This window comes from Lepidochelys olivacea (assembly GCF_965140295.1).
Source record: "Lepidochelys olivacea isolate rLepOli2 genome assembly, chromosome: 1".
In the NCBI taxonomy this organism is placed as follows: domain Eukaryota; kingdom Metazoa; phylum Chordata; order Testudines; family Cheloniidae; genus Lepidochelys; species Lepidochelys olivacea.
This window is the reverse complement of record NC_140411.1, coordinates 21,469,895-21,488,812: the sequence shown is the minus strand read 5'-3', so window position 1 is coordinate 21,488,812 and position 18,918 is coordinate 21,469,895. Positions and strand designations below refer to the sequence as shown.

General features: G+C 44.2%; 1 protein-coding gene across 1 annotated transcript in view; it reads left to right on the top strand.

Annotated features, from left to right (window-relative positions):
* PRCP (prolylcarboxypeptidase) overlaps positions 1–1,032 on the top strand; it is a 63,063-nt gene extending 62,031 nt beyond the window's left edge. The window contains exon 9 of the mRNA XM_084651114.1: positions 585–1,032. Within this exon, the coding sequence (XP_084507240.1) occupies positions 585–789 (205 nt within the window). The 3' untranslated portion in view covers positions 790–1,032. The remainder of the gene's footprint in view (positions 1–584) is intronic.
* Positions 1,033–18,918: the final 17,886 nt, after the last annotated feature.

Below are 18,918 nucleotides of genomic sequence, written 5' to 3'. Positions count from 1 at the left end.
TGCATTTCTAGCTCCTATGAATCTGAAAAAACCTTCAAAATGTGGAGTGGATGGGTCATGAGGATAAGACACGTGATCGTCCTCCCCTCTGGCCCTGTTAGCTGTGAAAGTTAATACAGCCTCGGACTGGGAGCCAAAGCCCCCAGGAGCTGCCATTGTCTGGTGGGAGTCTGTGAAAGTACAGGCCCAAGGGAGCCCTTCCGCTGGGAGAGTGGGCAGATAGTGCCATCCTGTCATTCCCTATGGCTTCTTGTCACCTCCTGGAATCAACAAGTAAGGCCCCCCCTCCTTGTGTGGCAATCTAAGGTAACCTTTGCACTGAATTTTTCACTGAGTTGTTCTTGTGAGACGTTCCCTTCCGTGGCTTTTTTGTGTGGGAGGGGACAGCCTGCGCCCCAGTTGGTGGCAGAATGCTGAAGCAGAACACCACAGAGCAGGGGGACTTTGTAGAATTTGGATCTATCCTGAATACTGAGCCTCTGATCATAACAGTGGCTGCTGAGTGACCCCTAGCTTTATCACACAGGTACCGTCACTCAGGATATTAACTGTAATCTAACGGGCTATATGGACTTTCCTTATAGCAATGGCGGATTGGACCCGTGGTCTGGAGGTGGAGTGACTCGGAACATCACAGACTCTCTCACTGCAATTGTGATCCCAGAAGGAGCTCATCACTTGGACTTGCGTGCCAGTAATCCCAGTGACCCCAAATCTGTGCTGCAAGCCCGGGCCTTGGAAGTTCAGTACATGAAGCAATGGATTGAAAAGTACAGGCATAAGCACTAAAGTGGTACTGTAATAATGGTGGTCATTATCTCCCATTGCCTTCAATGGGAGCAGGAGCAGGCCCTTATTACAGAGTTCTATTCAAAACGTTTTTTGCCCTTGCTTCCTCTCGTCCTTTACTAGCTATACGTATGGTGGCTGTCAGCACTGTGCCTATCACTGCGGGATAGAGGAGGTGGCTGACAGTTGCGAGTCTGCTCCAATAGCAAACCTCAATCAATAAAGTACATGGCTTGAGTCACCCATGGTGGCTTGCTTTCCTGTTCCGCTAATACCAAATGCTGCATTACATCCTCTTTGCAACATGCTTGCGTGGGGCCTGATTCCTACAAGGCGCACACATCCTCACAAAATCAGTTTCCAAAGTTACTAACGAAGTGTGTGCTCGACCAAATGCAGGGACTGCTGAACTCCATGGCAAAGCTGTCACTGATTTCAACTGGATCTCAATGCAGGGGCTGCTTCTCAGCTGGTGTAAATTGCCATACCTCCGACAGGAGCACCAGCTGAGATCTGCCCTAGGACTTTCCCTTATCAACACAAACTGCATGTACGCTGTCTTCTATCAGACACAGACTAATTAGTGAATACTGTAACCCGAAGAGTGAGAAAGCACATCTGTTCAGTTGATAAGTAGAGGGAGACCTGCTGAGTATCGCCTCCTACAGGCAAACCCTTGTCTTTAGAGACTGCTTGCAAGTCTCTCCAGGCTTTCCAGCAAGAACTTTTATTGTTTCCAACGTCCAGTTGAAAACAAAACCATGAGAGGGAGCTGAGTTTGGGTGATCCCTTGGCTTCAGACAGTTGTCGTCTCTGTACTGGAGAGTTACATGGGGATACAAACCATTCTGATATGGTGAGGGCTGGAGGAGTTATTTTAGAGTACGAACAAAACCACACTGGGATGTGATTTCATGGGCGGAAAGACTTTTAAAGCAGAATAGTAGGAATCAGCTCAATATTTTTCTTGTTTTCAGCAGCGTCTTAAGCAAGTTGTCGTGTACTGTATGGTTGTTCTGTGCAGAGGAGAATAGAAACAACCAGGACTGGCCCCTGAACACACTTTTGTTGATTAATTCTCGAATTGATTGGCTGTGCACAATTTATCACTTTTCTCCCTCCCACACGGCTTCTCTTAGGTCCAGGGCCAGGCTATCTGCTGCTGCCAAAGAGAAATGTGGGTATTTTCTTCCTTGTCTTTCCCACAAACATTTCATTTGTTTTTTGTTTTTTTTCAAATCATCACTGGGAAACTTTTTCTCTAAACTCTCCTCCTAGAGAGGGAACCTGACACAGTACTTGTGCTAGCTAGATGGTATTAAGTGACAAATAATTGGGGCTGGACCTTGTTTTTTTTCCCCTTTCTGTGTATTGATGAGATTCTGCATGGTCTGGTTGCTGATGGTGGTTCAATAAAGGCCTTTTAAAAATTGTTTGCAGAGCAAACTATTCAGAATGCAGCTAAACTGTTGCGACAGCATTAACCCAAAGCGTGAGGCAGTGCTCAGCAGGGCAGGTGCATTAGATGGCTTTCTGTAGGGCTTCCAAAAGAGAGACACTGCCCAATTCATGCAGACAGCATATTTGACATTAATAAATGGCTGAGGGAGTCCCCTCACTTTGCAGCTTTGGCTTTGTTCACACTGAAAGCCTTCTTCCAAAAGGCCCCCTTTCTAGGCTAATGGGACTAGATAATTTCATTTCAGAAAATCTCAATGCAACAAATGGACCCAAAGGTCTCTTAAAATTCCAGTTTTGTTTGTATTTCTCAGCCTAAAATACAGCATTTCTTCTTACTCCAGACAGCTTTTTACATTCCCACACAATCCAGCATTTTCTAGGAACAAAATGGATCTTATTCTGAACCTTTAATTTTTTTGATACACTCCAGTATGTCCGGTTCTCTTGTTTGACAGAGCTCTTGGCATATCCTTGCTTTTGCTCCAGTGTTCTAGGAAAGGTTGATTTGAACAAGGAGGCCTTTATGTTCAGGTTCAGCAGTCTGGACCTTTCATGCTCTGTCTTTAGCAGGTAATCACTTTGGAGCCTATAAAGAGTGAGACCAGAGAAGCATCGAAGTGCAAGGGGAAGAGCTCTTTAGAACTGGACTAAAATCTGTCAGGTGTTAGTAATCTCCATTCAAATGGGTCAATTTTCTAGCATTATGATGTAAATGTGTCCTAATCTGGGGAGGGGGTATGTGTGTGTGTATGTTACAATAAAATAGTGGCCTTATTTTTTTTTGTGTTAAAACATTTTAGATCAAATAAAAACTAACCAAATTTCCTGCGTCCACTGCCAAACAAAAGTTAAAACTTGAAGACACAATCAATAGTATTTTAAGATGGCATCTAGGTTTATTTTTAACATACTTTATTGAAGGGCAAGGGAGAGAACTGACCAAGTAAATCTAAACATTGGGAATGCACGAACCACTCATAATCAAGGAGAGAGAGGATAAGGGCCTAATCCAACTACTTTCATTGACTGCGGAGGGAACACTTGTCAGATCTAAAGATGATTGAACTAAAATGTCTTGAAAATGCTTCGGTTTTCAAAAACAACTGTCTTTAAAAAAAACTTTCTTTTTTCCCCTCCCCCTCCATCTCTGCTTTTTGCCATTTTCTGTGGCATTTTTGTTTTAATTTTTTAAAGGAATATTTCAAATATTTTTTTCACAATTTTATGAAAAGGCCCTTTTTTGACTCCGCTCCCCAAATCTTTATATTAAAAAAATATTTCCATTAGCTCTATCCAGTCCCTCGCTCAGACTTCTAGAAGATGGTTATTGCTTCCATCTGTTGTAGGCCGAACTCATGCTGTACCATTCTTGTAGTATCTAAGGGCTTGATTCAAAGAGCCCATCGAAGTCACTGAGAGTCTTTCCATACACTTCAGTGTATGGATCAGGCCCTTACCACTTTTCCTAGATTTTTAACAAGGTGACCAGTGTTCTGTTCTGTTTAACAGGGCTTTCTACAGGTCTTCATCCTTATCATTGAAACTGTAGATCCATCTATGTACTTTTTCCCTTAAAGGATCTTTCAGACCTGGTCCAAGAATTTGTCCATTAGGGAATGACCATCAACAAAGATCGACTACCTCATTTTGAAATGTAACTTTCCCTGCTTATGTCATGCATGTTAGACTATCAAGAGCCATGATAGGATTGTTACTTTCTATGCTCAGCTGTATCATGATAGGACCATATTTCATGCCCTTCAAGAAGATATTCCCAGATACATTAGATACACTTTTGTTCTCCATGTGTATTGTGAATTCTTTTGTTTTAAGTATATGTTGCCTTTTTGGGGAAAAATGCATAAAATAAAGCAAATTTAAATTTGTATGTGTAGCACTGATGACATGTGAATCAAAAACCACTAACAATGGATCTTACAGCTAAAAGATTTTGAAATTGAAATCTGTATGACAAAAATATGCTGTAACAAGTATTAAAGATAAATAAATGTGAATTTCTGGAAGTTGCTTGTTTCATTTTTAAAGTAAGCAGATTGCTGATATTAGAAAGATGTTGGGGTCTGTTAGCATTTCTGTAAGTAAGTTTTTCTACTTTATGCTTGAGCCACAGATGGGGAATGTGAGCTAAATATGCCACTGTTAAGTTACCACTGCTTTGTAATATCCAAGGGGTCAGGTGTTCAGATGCCCCATGCTGGTTCAAATAAGAAAGCTGTTTTAACTCTTCAGTGCTTGGGGGATTTGATGGCTCAGGAGCTTGGTAATGGGCAAATAACCCTTTCTTCTCTAGCCTGCTGGTTTGAATCTAGCTTAGGTGAGTAGTATTTGAAAGTTGCTATCTGATTGCTGGTTTTTGTTAGTCTCAGTCCAGGCCCCAACAGACAAATGTCTGCTCACATTTCTACACTGATATGAGGGCCATGTAAGTATCTAGATAGACAAGCATCATGGAAACCACTGGTATCCTTGACAGTAATTGACAGTCCCAAAAGGTGAAAGTTAGATAGGACTAAGCAGACTGAAATGCGAAAGTTTGAACAGCTGCTGTCTACAGTGTATTATGCTCCTGGGAAATGTTAAATACTTAGACCAGTGGTTTTCAACCTGTGGTCTGCGGACCCCTGGGTATTCCTGCAAATTATGTCTAAGATTTCCAAAGGGGTCTGTATTTCCATTTGAATTATTTTAAGGGTCCACAAATGAAAAAAAGTTGAAAACCACTGACCTAGATCTCTAATACAGTCAAACATGCATTGTCAGAGAGGTTACCAAAAATATCTAAACTCCATCTTGAGGAGAAGCTATCCTGGCTGTGACACTTTACCTCAAAGTAGCACCCTGGAACCCCCATATTCACCACTGTCATATAATGATGTGATTTGCACAAAGTATGCCTTGTGAGGTATCATTTTAAAAGCCTTGATTGGTTGAACATTACTGTCCTGTTGGATTGTATTTGCTATCATTGTATGTGAAGTTATGAAGTATTGCTATGTGTATCACTGAAATATGTTTTACGGTTGGAAACCCTCACGGCCAGCCTTTCAGTTGCAACAAAGGAGGGTCAGACAGGCGTTGATGGCCCACCAAGAAAAGAATCCATTATCCCAGAGACTCCTTAGAGAAGGTATGTACGCAGTGGAAACTTCTTGGCCAATGGGGGCAACCTGTCCCCCACGTCACAGAAAGGATCTTTCTAGCAGCTGGAAGAAAGTATAAAAGAGGGACAGTGACATCATCATTTGGCTTCTCTCCTGCCCATCTCAACACCTGGAAGAACGTCTGCAAGGAAAAGACTTTGAACTGGGGAAGTTTGGTCTCAGCATGGAAAGTGGTCCAGTTTGTATGCAGAGGAACTGTAACCTGTTTGTACCATCTATTAGGGTGAGACGTTGCTTGATTCAAATCTTGCTTAGTCTGTTAAAGTTAAAATTTAGGCTGCAGATTTATTTTTGTTTCTAACTGATCTCTATGCCTGCTACTTACAATCACTTAAAATCGATCTTTCTGTAGTTAATCTGTTGTATATCTTACCCAGAACAGTGTGCATTGGTTGAAGTGACTGGGGGAATCTCAGCTCAGGTTACAAAGGCTGGCGCATGTCCACTTTCCTGTGAAGAACTGGTGAACTAAGTAATGAACTTACACTGGTCAGGCTTCTGTCCAGTGAAGATGGTACAGTTCTGGGGTATAAGACTGGGGGGCATTGGCTGAAGCCTCTCTATCGGGTGGCCAACCTGTGGCTCCGGAGCCACATGCGGCTCTTCAGAAGTTAATAGGCGGCTCCTTGTCTAGGCACCGACTCCGGGGCTGGAGCTACGGGCGCCAACTTTCCAATGGGCCGGGGGGTGCTCACGGCTCAACCCCTGGCTCCTCCACGGGCCCTGCCCCCACTCCACCCCTTCCCGCCTCCTCCCCTGAGCCTGCTGTGCCCTCGCTCCCGCCTCCCACCCCCCGAGCCTCCTGCATGCCACGAACCAGCTGATCGGGAGGTGTGGGGAGAGAGAGGGAGGCGCTGATGGGTGGGGCTGCTGGTGGGTGGGAGGCGCTGGGAGCGGTGAGGGTGGGGGAGCTGATGGGGGGGCTGCTGGCGTGTTACTGTGGCTCATTGGCAATGTACATTGGTAAATTCTGGCTCCTTCTCAGGTTCAGGTTGGCCACCCCTGCTCTCTATTGATGGTTCATGAGTGGCTGAGAGATCATTCGAGTAACTCAGGTGTGTCCTTGCCTGTGGATGGCTCTGTAAGTGCAGAGTCTGTCAGAGGCTTGCAGGTTCACATCAGCATCACAGTGAGAGGCAGCCCAGGTTGGAGGGCTTAGTGGTCCCACAGTCCAGGTTGCATCCGAGAGAGCCCGTCACACTGACTCATCTACTTAACAGAAAGAAAAGGAGTACTTGTGGCACCTTAGAGACTAACCAATTTATTTGAGCGTGAGCTACAGCTCACTTCGAAAGCTCATGCTCAAATAAACTGGTTAGTCTCTAAGGTGCCACAAGTACTCCTTTTCTTTTTGCGAATACAGACTAACACGGCTGTTACTCTGAAACCTACTTAACAGAGCGAACCTAAATGAGAATAAAGGGAAAGTTTGGAACCGATGGCTTGAATTTGTATTAGTAAAGAACTGGGTACCAGAAAGCAGCAGGACAAGGCATATGGAAAGAGTTTTGAGGATTTAAGGTTCAAGCGGAGGAGATTTCAAAAGACGCAGAGGACAGTTAGGCCCAAATCCCCTGAGAGGTGCCCAACTCCCATGCATGCCTTTGAATATCACCTCTGCAGGGAGTAAGGTCCATATGAGGAAAGATTGAGTTCACAAGCCTGGAAGGAGGCTGGGGAACCCTAAATGAGGCCCTAATTAGAACACAACAGACTTCAAGTCCTCCAACAAGTAAGAATGCAAGGAAGAAATGGCTGGTGTGCCTTCCTGAGGCTGTGCTCGGAGATCTGAAGGTGAAACATTACAACTCGTACTGTAAATACAGCATTCTCCCCTGAAAGCTTTAGGTGAAATTTGTCATGCCCCATCAAATGGACTCATGCTTTGCCCAGGCAAAGTTGGTAGGGAATAGTGTCCCACTGCTGGCTGGCATAGTAAATTTCTTCATTAAGGTCCAGAGTATAATGCCTATATTTATCTTGACTAGTGCCCAACATGACGAGTAGGCCCATTGCAGTCTATCTGGTCGCTTGTGGAGTTAGGCGCTTTCAATACGAATAAGGGTATCAGAATCTGGCTGTAAGAAGGGGCATGTTACCACCCCAGTGTCCAGGCTCAAGAAGGGCGTAAGATCTCCTACCTTTAAGAATCTTGACAGCTACTGCCTTGTCTCCAGCTTCTCCTTCCTAGGCAAGATAAATGAGGAGATGATAGATGCTGCTGGAGTGAGTGCACTGCTCTCTGCTAAGATCCAAGAGCCTTTCCATTTAGGCTTCAGAGTATCTTACAGCACTGCAATGACAGACCATCTCCCTGTGGCTACTGATGGGTTTGTCATCCATGTTCTTCCTACTTGCGCACTCTGTGCCTTTTGATAAACCCTTCGTGTCACACCAATCAATCATGTACTGTGTTAGGCACACCTAGCATGTTCCAGATAGACTATTTTACAAATGTCATAGAGGGTTTTAAATAAAGGGACTTTTTAACCCTTCTGCCTCCAATGCAAGGTAGTTTAGTTGCTATTAATCCAACTGTGCAGGTCTCAGGAGCCATCATTGACCTAAAGTAGTTTTCTATACTTGGATGCTTTGTGAAAATCCAGCCTCGTAAATTCCAAAATATAATCTGAGGAGGCTAACTTTAGGTTTTTATTCCTTTTGAGATTTTGGCCTAGGTATTTGTTAGGGGCCAACTTTCAAACTTTTTAACCAATGTACGTTTGGGCAGTGTCACTCTCCGGCAATGTTAGTAACAGTGAAGTGTAGCTCGGTCTCACGTGGCTGTTGTCTAGACCTGCTCCGAGCAGGCTCGCGTGATGCAGTGGTAGAAATGTCCATGCCCTGGCTGCAGTAGAGCGCTCACCATTTGTACTTTAGTGGTGCAGCTGCTAGAGTGAGGAATTTAGAGAAAACCCGTCTAGTGAGGACAAGGACAGTGAGGTTAGTGGGTGTGCTGTGGTGGCTGCGTGTTGTGATAATGGTTGGAGCTGTCTGGAAATCAGAATTCCTGTTCCACGAGGAATTCCAAAATTAAAAAAAAAATTAGTTCAGAAAAAATTTCCCCTGGTCTGGGCCTGCTGAAATGTCATGTAGAAAAAGCTAAAGCACTGCTTTATTTAGACATTTTTGCAACATTTCAAAGATACTCCAGCAGCTCACTGCAGAGGGAGGAGGGGGGAAGGGCAGGAACAAGCAGCTCACCAGGCAGCTCGAGGAGCTTGAGACTTTGAGAGCTGGGAACCCCAGGCCCTGGAAGTCCTGGTTCTGCAGCAATCTGCCTGGCAGCCTTCCCCAGAAGCCTGGAAATCTGGGTGTTCTGTGCTGACAATGAGCAGGGAAACTGCAGAGCGGACAATAATTTTCTGCCTCCCCTCCCACCTCACCCCCAGCCCTACTTCCCCTCAGCCCACACACAAAAAGTGAATTTTTCTGGATGAAAATAATTTAGGTGAAAAGTTCCAAAAACCAGCTCTACTAATCACAATAGTGTTTATAGTGTGTCTATATGTTACAGTCTGTTTGTTGCTGCTCATCAGACACTTTGGGGCCAGGATTGACTTCTCATGATATGTATGTACCCTGCTGGATGCCATGGGGCTCCGACACTGGATTGGGCTTTAGGTGCTACGCTACTGCAAGACAAAAATTAAGGAAAAGGCTAAACCATGGTTCCCTAGTCTGGTTGTAACCTATTTCTCCTCACACAGAAAAGAGTAGCAGATGTCATAAGCTGGTTAAGCTGAAGTCAGGATTCACAAGCTTGTTTGAACATGCTGGCTCAACTGGGGTAAATCAGCATAGTCCGGAGTGTAGTGTGGACAGGGCGGTAGGTTTCCATTTCCTTGGCTTTAAGCCTCTTTGTGTAATACTGGGTGTCACCTCAGTGGGGAGCAAGTGCTCCTCAGACGAGGTTCGACAGCACTGTTCTGTCATATGCAACTTCCCAGAGCCTCCTTTCTGATGTGGTTCTTCAGTATTGAGCTGGGGTAGAGGCAGGGCTGAGTGCAAAGCTGCCCAGGACTCGGCTGCTTTACCCTTTGCTGATAATTTGCAAAATCTTTTAGTTCAATCTCCTGAGTTTAGAAAATAGGTGCAGTGAAACGCTGAGACAGGGAATAGCAAATCCCTTCCGTTTGGCTTGTTGTTTTCTAATGTATGTGACCTCTCTGGGTGGTTTAAGCGGTTTAGGTACTTTCTATAAAAGGGATCTTTTAATGACAAAACTAATGTGATTATCTTAGTGAGTGTGAGAGGGGTATTCAAGGCTTAAAGAAAATCTGTTAGAATAGCTGAATGTATCTGCTTAATCCTTTCTCTAATGTGGGTGGACAATGCTCTGGGAAGCAATTGAGCTTTCTTTCTTAGAGTAAATGCCTGGTCTCCAGAGGTAGGAACTGTTTGCAGCTTTTTATACCCTTACGCTTCACCTTCTAGAGAATACAAAGGCACCAGAGGGAGGGGGAGAATTTTCAGAGGCCAAGTGTTGCTGAGGGTGCCTTGGGCTAATTCCGGCAAGCTGCTGAGTACCCTCAGCTCCCCTTCACTACATCAAGAAGAGAGGGAGCTCAGCATCTCACAGGATACGGCCCACTGTGGGTTAAGAACCCTGGGTTCTTTCCCCCACGTCAGGCAGCAGTAAATATATTAACACTTTCAAAAAAAGAAAGCTATGAATACGAACTTTAAGGGTGTATGAAATCTGACCAGGGTTACTTGACTGGACAGATGATTTTCTGTATTACAAAGTTGCCTCCATGCATGGGAGTCTGCCTTTGTTTGTCTGGGTTCTCAGTACAGCAGCATTTCCTGTCCAGAATAATCGTGGCATTGCACGGTCTGGGAACAGGAATGCTGGGAAATGGAATTCTCCACGGCATATTCCAAATGACCACTGATTTTTCAGTGCTTTGAGTTTTGGGCGCCCATCTTGGGAGTTGCAGAGCAGCCACAAATCCAGCTGATGTCTTTGGGAACTGTGGGTGCTCAGCGGTTGTCACAAGATACGGAACTGCAGTCTGTCTTAACCAGGATGCATTAATTTGCAGTTGTCCGCTTTAAGAATAGAAGTAAACAAATACTGTAGTTTGAGTTTCAGCTTTGCCTCCCTTGTTTATGAGTGACCACATCCTGTCTAGAGCTCTGGACAACACATGGAGACACCTAGAAGCTGAATAATATAGTGCAAGTTGTTATATCGTTAGAGAACCTTTGGAACTAAGGCCCCAGAGGTCTCAAGCTGGGCATCCAAAATGGATACTTTTAAATCTGCTGGTCTTGATTCTGTTGTGTTCCTTGATGAAACCTAGGCTGGGTCATTTGGGCCCTAGGCTGCCTGAGAATGGGCTTCCTATTCCTCCAGTTTGGAGGGTCACTGAGTTGTCTCCTCTCTCTCACCCCCACAGCAGAAACACAGAGAGGGGGGAGTAACTCCCAGCCCTTGCGTCCTCTTAGAGAGACTCAGCTAGCTGTATGAACTGCTGAGGTTACATGTAGGGAATGCGCGTGGATTAATTTTTGTAAATAGGCCAATATTCAAAGACCTATAACAAAGCCCAAATGGTGTCAAAGTATGACTTTCTTTGAGGGGTGCGAAAAATAAATTATTAGACAGAGCCTCAGGAGCACCAGAAATATTCAGAGTCTCCCCCATAGGATACTTGCACAGTCAGCAACAAAGCTAAAAAGAGCCAAATCAGCCAAAAATTCATAATCTGGGAATTAAATGTTTTCTTTTTTAACACTATTCTAGAAACTCTGCTGGGAAAAGATTACTGGTCCTGAAAGCACTTATTCTAGTCCTCCCTTATAACATGTTTCTGGCCTCGTCAGGATGCTAGATATTGGGCATTAAAAATGTCGTCATTCTGATTACCTTCTTGTGTAAGAAACTTCAGTTCTTACACATTTTCTGCAGCTGACTACTGATTAATGTTTTATACCAATTTTCTTTCAGATAACGTATATAGGATAGATGTGGGGGAAGGGTAGGGGTGTTTGTATGTGGATAATAATCTTTGGGGTGCACTGATTGTAAGTGTGTGTTAGTATTAGGTAATCACTAATCTCCTGCTGCAGGAGAAGGGTTGCCTACATGCTTGTGCTGGAGTCTAGGCACAGCTTCCAATATTTAGAAAAGTTCTGTAACAACCAAGCCTCCACATAAGCCAGCGCTGGGAGGGCAGCAGGCGGGGTCTCCTCCTCCCACCCTGCAGTGTGTATGTTCTGACACGTCACCACTTGTATAGAGCTTCACTCGCCTGAACAGTTAAGGGTCCCACAGACCCTTTGAGATAGATGAGTAAGTACTATTGCCTCCATTTTATTTATGGAGAAACTGAGACAGCTGAAGATCCAGGAGGGCTGGATTTTGACTTGGATTCCATGCCCCTTCTGGCTGAGCAGGAAGGAGCAAGAAGCTTCCTTATGTCCTGGTGGAGCTGCCCAGACGTTGGAGCTAGAGGAGGAGGAGTACCAGGGTGCTGCATTTCTGCCTCTTGGAGCAGGTAGGAAGAACCCTGGGTCTGTCCCTCAAGGGGCTGGCAAGCACAGCTGAGCAGATGTGGGGAATATCATGATTGGTCGCCAAGCCAACAGTAAATTACTGCACCTCTCCCTGCCGCGCCCTCCCCTTAGAGCAAGGGCATCACTCCCTGCTAAAATTGTGCCTCTGGGCACAGTCTAGGCCAGAGGGAGTCACTGTGAAATAATATTAATACTTTAACACAGTGCCCCCAGTGCAAAAGTGGGGCTGGGGCATTAGTTCAACAGTGATTGAAAGTGCGGAGCTCTCTACCTGTTGAATGATAGACACCACTTCCTAGTACCTAGTTGTTCCCTTGACATTTCCTCTCTATACACTCAGACGCAGAGAAAGAATTATCCCCATTTTACAGGCAGACGACTGAAACATAGACCAAATGATTTGCCCATGGTCCCAAAGGAGCACTGTAGCAGAGCTGTGACCTGAACTCAGATCTCCTAAGGCCTAGTTCACTGCCTTATCCATCCTTCTACTCCTAGATCTGTATGTCTCTTCGGGTGTGCAGCTTTGAAAACTGGTCTGCTCAAACTTGCCCTCCAAGATAGAAATACCCATCTTAGTGGAAAAGTGGATTGAACGGTTCAAATCCAATGACAATCTTTCCCTACAGCGGAAAGTCTGAGGTTTTTGATTTCCACAGTCAGGGCCTTTAAAAAGCCCAGGCTCTTGTGAACCAACTTTGATGAGAGGGGTGCTCTTACCTTTTCTCCTGAGAGATGAAGTCAGCATTCTGTGTGTAAACGAGACTAATAAATGTTGGGGCAGCAGGAGGTGAGTGTAATAAAGTGAGAGAGCCTGAGTTATAGTGGTAACCTGCTGAATTCCTAGGTCACAAAGTAATTTACAGAGCAGCCCTAATGTCATTCAATAATTATTCAGACAGCCCAGGCCCCAGGGTGCCCGGCCTCCCACTGATTATATTATTAATACCATCAACAAACAGCAGGATGTTGGTGTGAAGAAAAGAAACACAACACAAGCATCTGAGCTAAGGAACAAATGGAGACCGATATTAACTGGTTGTTTGTACCAGCACCAAACGAGTAAAGAGAACACCAAAACCCGTTCCTGACAAGTCATTCAGCAAGTATTGCCAACTCTCCCGTATGTCAACAGTGAAAATCACTCACCACCGTTTGCAGGGGAAGGGGGGTCGGGGGCAAGAAACCTGCATGTCAGTATCTGTCCATTTATATCAAATGCGCTCTGCGATAGTCCCCATGGAGATGGTGGGGAGGGGGGAGGAAGAATGGTTTCTAGGCACCCCCAGAATAATTTAAATTAATATCCAATGAACAATGTAAACCTTTTCTCTGACGTGGCGTGGGAATAGGCAGTCACAACACTATAACTGGGTCAGCTGAAATGGAAGGTAATGCCAAAAGCTTGGGATCTGACCAGCAGAGTAGGCCAAGGTCCTGACCTCTGCTATCTCAGTCACTTGTTACATTTCTCTTCTCTCTTCACGCTCCCTCCTGCCCACCCTGTCAAAAAAAAAAAAAAAAGGTCTAGAAAATGGTGGTGGAAATCTTTCTTTAGAAACTGACACTTGTTGGGTGGCACTAATGTATGTAACCAGAGAGTGTGTGCACAGTGAGTGACCCTATGTCTATGTGTATATACACACATACATGTATGCTTATATATGTATATGCATCTATACGTGTGTGTCTACATGCCATAGTAGTGACCCTATAGTTAACATTTTAAACCTTGTTCCATTATAAGACTGATTTTGACCTGTTTCTCCTAGCAAAGCTCCTCTCTGCCTGAAAGCTGTTATGTGCCCCCTCCCCAGGGGTGTGTTTTAGACAAACTCTGCGGTTAATTGGCCAAAGTTGTCTCTGAGTTAGGAGATGAGGGATGAGTGCTGCTTTCCTACTTTTTGAAATTTGTTCTGATTTTTTTATTATACATTCAGAGCTAAAACTATACCAATGCTCTACTCCTCCCCCCACTTTTTAATACACTATTTTGCAGTGGGAACATATGGTTTAGCATTTTGCATTCATTCAACAAGCCTATTTCATTTTTTCTTACCTAAGTAATTCCCATCTGAAAACGTTAGACTGGTGATCTTGGGAGATCAGCAGGCCAGCTTTTTTAATTGACGTGTCTTGAGTGGATGATGTTTGAGGATTGACCAATGTAAGCCTGTCCATCATGCACTGAGTCTTGGGGAGATAGATGGAGGATATCAAACTATAAGATGTTCTTGGAGGTCTCCTACCTAGTTACCAAGAAGTATTATCACTCAGATTGCCACCAAGTGAACAGAGAACAGATATGTGATATTGACTCAAGGGGGATGTAGCCTCAACTACAAAGCTGAACCAAGCAATAAGAAAAGGAGCTGGTAACATAGATGCAGCTTTCTGCCTTCAGAAAAACAAGCTGTTTAGGAGTTGGGGATCAGATAAAGAACTTTCTACCATATTTGACTTTTGTGTTACTTAATCTCTATTATGTAATTTAAGTTTAATGCCAGTCTAGTGGTGCTTTCCAGAGGAACTAGCTACCCTGGGGCTTTCACTAGCGAGGCTTCCTATAGGATCCAACTAAGTGTGTTTATCCCTGTATTCATATTTTATTGGGTAATTTTTCTCTCCAATTAGATTTTGACAGTCGAGAGGTGACTTGATTACAGTGTACAAGTACCTTCATGGGGAGAAAATCCAAGTGACTAGAAGGCTCTTTAGTCCTGTGGAGAAAGGCAAAACAAGAACCAATGTCTGGAAGCTGAAGCCAGACAAATTCAGATTAGAAACAAGGCACAATTTTTTAAACATGGAGGGTGATTAACCACTGGAACATACTATCAAGGGAAGTGGTGGATTCTCCATCTCTTGCTGTCTTCAAGTCAAGATTGGATGCCTTACTGGAAGACAGGCTTTAACCAAACACAAGTTATTGGGCTCAAGAGAGGGGTAACCATGTGAAATTCTATGGCCTGTGAAACACAGAAGGTCAGACTAGATGATGTAATTGGTCCCTTCTGGCCTTAAAGTCTATGCAACCGGGAATCTTTCTGTAAATTTGTGGAGCAGGTGGGAGTTGATCAGGTTGAGCCACTGGGTGGTGGTGTGGTGTGCAGTGCTAGTGACCAACACATTTATATTTTGTTTCCCTTCCATGGGCATTTGGTATGTGCATGGTAAGCAGTGAGGGTACCTAGGCTTGCTAAATCTTGTTATTTGTATGCCATGATGGCCTCGCAATATTTGCCAACTAGCTTATCATGGCAAGCCCTTGTAGTAAGAGCCGGGATCAAGAACAAATGGACTGATGCCAGATGTCCCTGATCTGGAGGAAGTAGTTGAAACAAAATAGCCATCAACATTATGAGTACCGTCTTGGCTGGATTCTATGCCGGATTGTTGTAGCCATGTTGGTCCCAGGATATTAGACAGACAAGGTGGGTGAGATTGTATCCTTTATTGGACCCACTTCTGTTTGTCAGAGAGACAGAGCTCTGTGTAAACTCAAAATCTTGTCTCTCTCATCCACAGAAGTTGGTCCAATAAAAGATATTTCCGCACCCATCTTGTCTCTCTTTGGCTGGATTCTCACACACCAGGAAGAATGTGCCATTGTAATGGTGATGGGAACTATGAGATAAAGTGCTGGGTCATTTCAAGTGGAAATCATAAAGCGGATCCTTTTGGTGCAGAAGCATTTCTGCACAACTAGCTATGCCCCCAATCCAGCAAAGCACTTAAGTACAGTATGTGAATAGTCCTGTTGGCTTCAATGTTAAGCATGCACTTAAGTGCTTTGCTGGATAGAGCCCGACTGAGCATGGTCAGAAAGTCTCCAATCCTGCCAAAAAGCTATACATTCTTGCTGCTCAGGAAGCAAATTACACAGGGCTGCTCTAGTTTTCCAGTGTTCTTGGCTACCACAGGGGATTCCTGCACTACTTTTCATTTGGGCCATGCCAGGAAGCCCTTTGTGGTGCACTTGAATGGCTCTGGGATATGACAGGGCACCATCTTATGCCCCCTGCTAGGGGGTCTAGGATTGTGGTAGGGGCTTGTAGAAGGATACTTTTGTGACTGAAGCACAGGGCTGGTACCTGGGGAACTAACGTTTGGGAGATGTGAGCTGGAGAATACCAAAAAAATTGCTGCCTCCCAGAGGAGACTGAAGCAGGGCGGAAGTGATACTCAGTGACAGTGATCTGAGAGCATCTCCTAAGTGCACTGCTGGACATGATTACATCAAGTGGAAGGGAGTAAACAGAGCAGCTTGACCCTACAGAGTGTTGTGGTGGATAAAAATTCTCCACCTTCTTGTGCTGGCCTCTTTTAAATTTTTGGCCAACAGTTTCTTCAGTGCCAAGTTTCCCCAGAAACCAGCTCTTTGTTCTGCAATTCCGCCATCCCCCACCTCCATCTTGGCCTGATCATAGACATGGAGGCTATGGCAGAGCCTGGTGCCTGTGTAAATAGGGAGGAACAGGGAGAGGATTTCAATGACTGCTCTCCTCACACCACCTATCCTTCTGCTTTTATTTTTCATACATTCACCAGGAGCCTGGGGACATCGAAAGGCTCCTTCGCTTCATTAATACTTGGCCTGAGCTGTGGTGACTCACTGAGCTGCTGATGGCACAATCACAGGGATGGTGGGTTGTTGGTTTTTTTTTTTTCGAATGCTGTCAATGGACAGTACATTTTTAACAGGCTCAGCAGGCAGCCCGTCCAACCACAGATAGCACAGCTACTTCCCCAGGCACCAGTGACTTGGAGGTGCAGAGGCCGTGGGTCCTTCCCCTGATTCACAGCTTAGAACTTAATCGCTGGTGACATCCATTCCCTGTTCCAAATGGCCTCTCTTCCCCGCCCCTCCCCGGAACAACTGAAAGCAACTGTAATTTTGTCGGTTGTTTTTCTTCCCTGTGGGATCTGGAGAGAAAGGGAGAGAGCTGCATTATTCTGACATTATCACTGTAACTGCCGAAGCCCAGGATTGCTGAAATACTTTTATTCTCCCTTTTGTGTTTATGCACAGATGTTGCAGATGATATTTCCTGAATTCCCCTGAAAAATAGAGTGTTTTTATCAGTATTCCCCAAGTGTCTAATACAAATGCAAATCAGCTGTGGGCGGTAAATGTTGTTTTGGCTTTTTATTGGCTGCCCAGCGTTAACTGGCTGATCTTTTCTCACTTCTCTCCTTTCACTCCATTTCCTTTAACCAATGTGTTTGAAGTGAGCTCCCTCCAAGGTTCTGAAATATTCTCCCTTTCCAAACTTTTTTTTTCTCCCTTTGGTCAATGCATTTGTTTAAGGTTGTTTGTTTATTAACCCTTTACAAGTTTTCCCCCCTGTGCAGGGTATTTTGAGCTAGCTTGGAATTCTTTAAAAGACTAACAGAATTCCAAACAAGACCCATTTGCATTTGATATTACTGGCTCATTGCCTGTATTCTTTACCACGCTCTCCTCCTTAGTTGAATCAAACAAGACTTCATGGCCAAAAAGACAGCTCCTGTCCCCATGCAAAGAATCAAGTTCTGAGAAAGGAGGTTGTTTCTGACCTCACTTACTGCTTCAAATGTGCTAAAGCTTTTCCAATTAAAAACAATGTGAAGAGCAGAATCATAGACAAAATTGTCAGACTCGGGTGTTTAAAATTAGGCTCTTAAATCCCTATTTAGGGAATTAAATATGTGTCTTGATTTTTCAAAGGTGCTGAGCCCCCAGTAGCTCTCCCTGAGATCAGGGGGAATTATAGGGGTGTGTGTGCAACACCTTTGTAAATTAGGCCAATGTTTATGTAGGTGCCTAAGCCCTGTGGTGGCTATACCTGTATTTTAAGCGTCCGCATGTAGATGTTGGTCCCTAACTTAAGCAGCCAGGTTTGAAAGCATTTGAATCTTTACTGTATTTTGACATTTCTTCTTTTGGAATTTTCAAGTTTTCCTACTCGCTCCAATTTACAAACAAACTCTCTAGACTGCCAGTTTCCCATTGTTTGTGTTTGTTTTTTTTTAGAAATGATTTTTTAGTTGTATTTGAAATCTCCAGTAGAACAAACATGCAGGTGATGTAACACGCATAATAGATCATTACAATGAAAGAAAAAAATTAAACATTAAAAATCACAGTTGCCTTAATGAGCAACATTCCGTTTTAACTCCTCAGGGTTTGTTGAGAGGCGAACAGTTAGTACACGGCAAGCTGGGGTGTAAATCTACCTCACACTCGCCTGCTGCACCCTAACCGTCCATGTGGACCCTGCTGCTGTGCTCTAAAAGTTCCGTTGTGTGCTTTGATCTCCTCTGCTTTGAAAGGGGAGTACTTCAAAGTGTGCTAGGAAACTTCTACTGAGTGGCAGCAGGGTCCATATGGACAGTTAGCACACAGCAGGCTAGTGTGAGGTAGATTTACCCTCAGTAAAATATAGTGTAAGGGCCTGATCCTGCGAACAAAGACGCTTAACTTTACTACTACGGATAACCCCCATGGCCCTGATCTACACCTAAATACGTGCTTAAAGTTAATCCCATCCCTATTCAGCAACATACTCTAATCTTGTGCTTAATTTTAAGCATATGCTTAAATCCCTATTGATTTTAATAGGATTTAAGCACATGTTTGAAATTAAACATGGGAACTGGGTCCTTTGCAAGTAGATCCAGTGAAATCACAGTATCTGCTTGTATTCTAAGGCCCAGATTCAGCAAGGTACTTAAGCACATGCCTATCTTTAAGCAGTTGTGTAGTTCCATTAAACTCATTGAAGCGAGGCTTAAGATACTATTCAACGTGACTACAGGTGACAAAATCTGACCCTAAATAAGAATCTGACCCACATTTCATGATGAAACATCTAGAGCAGTTGTTCTCAACCAGGGGTACATGTATCCCTGGGGATACGCAGAGGTCTTCCAGGCGGTACATCAACTCATCTACATATTTGCCTAGTTTTACAACAGG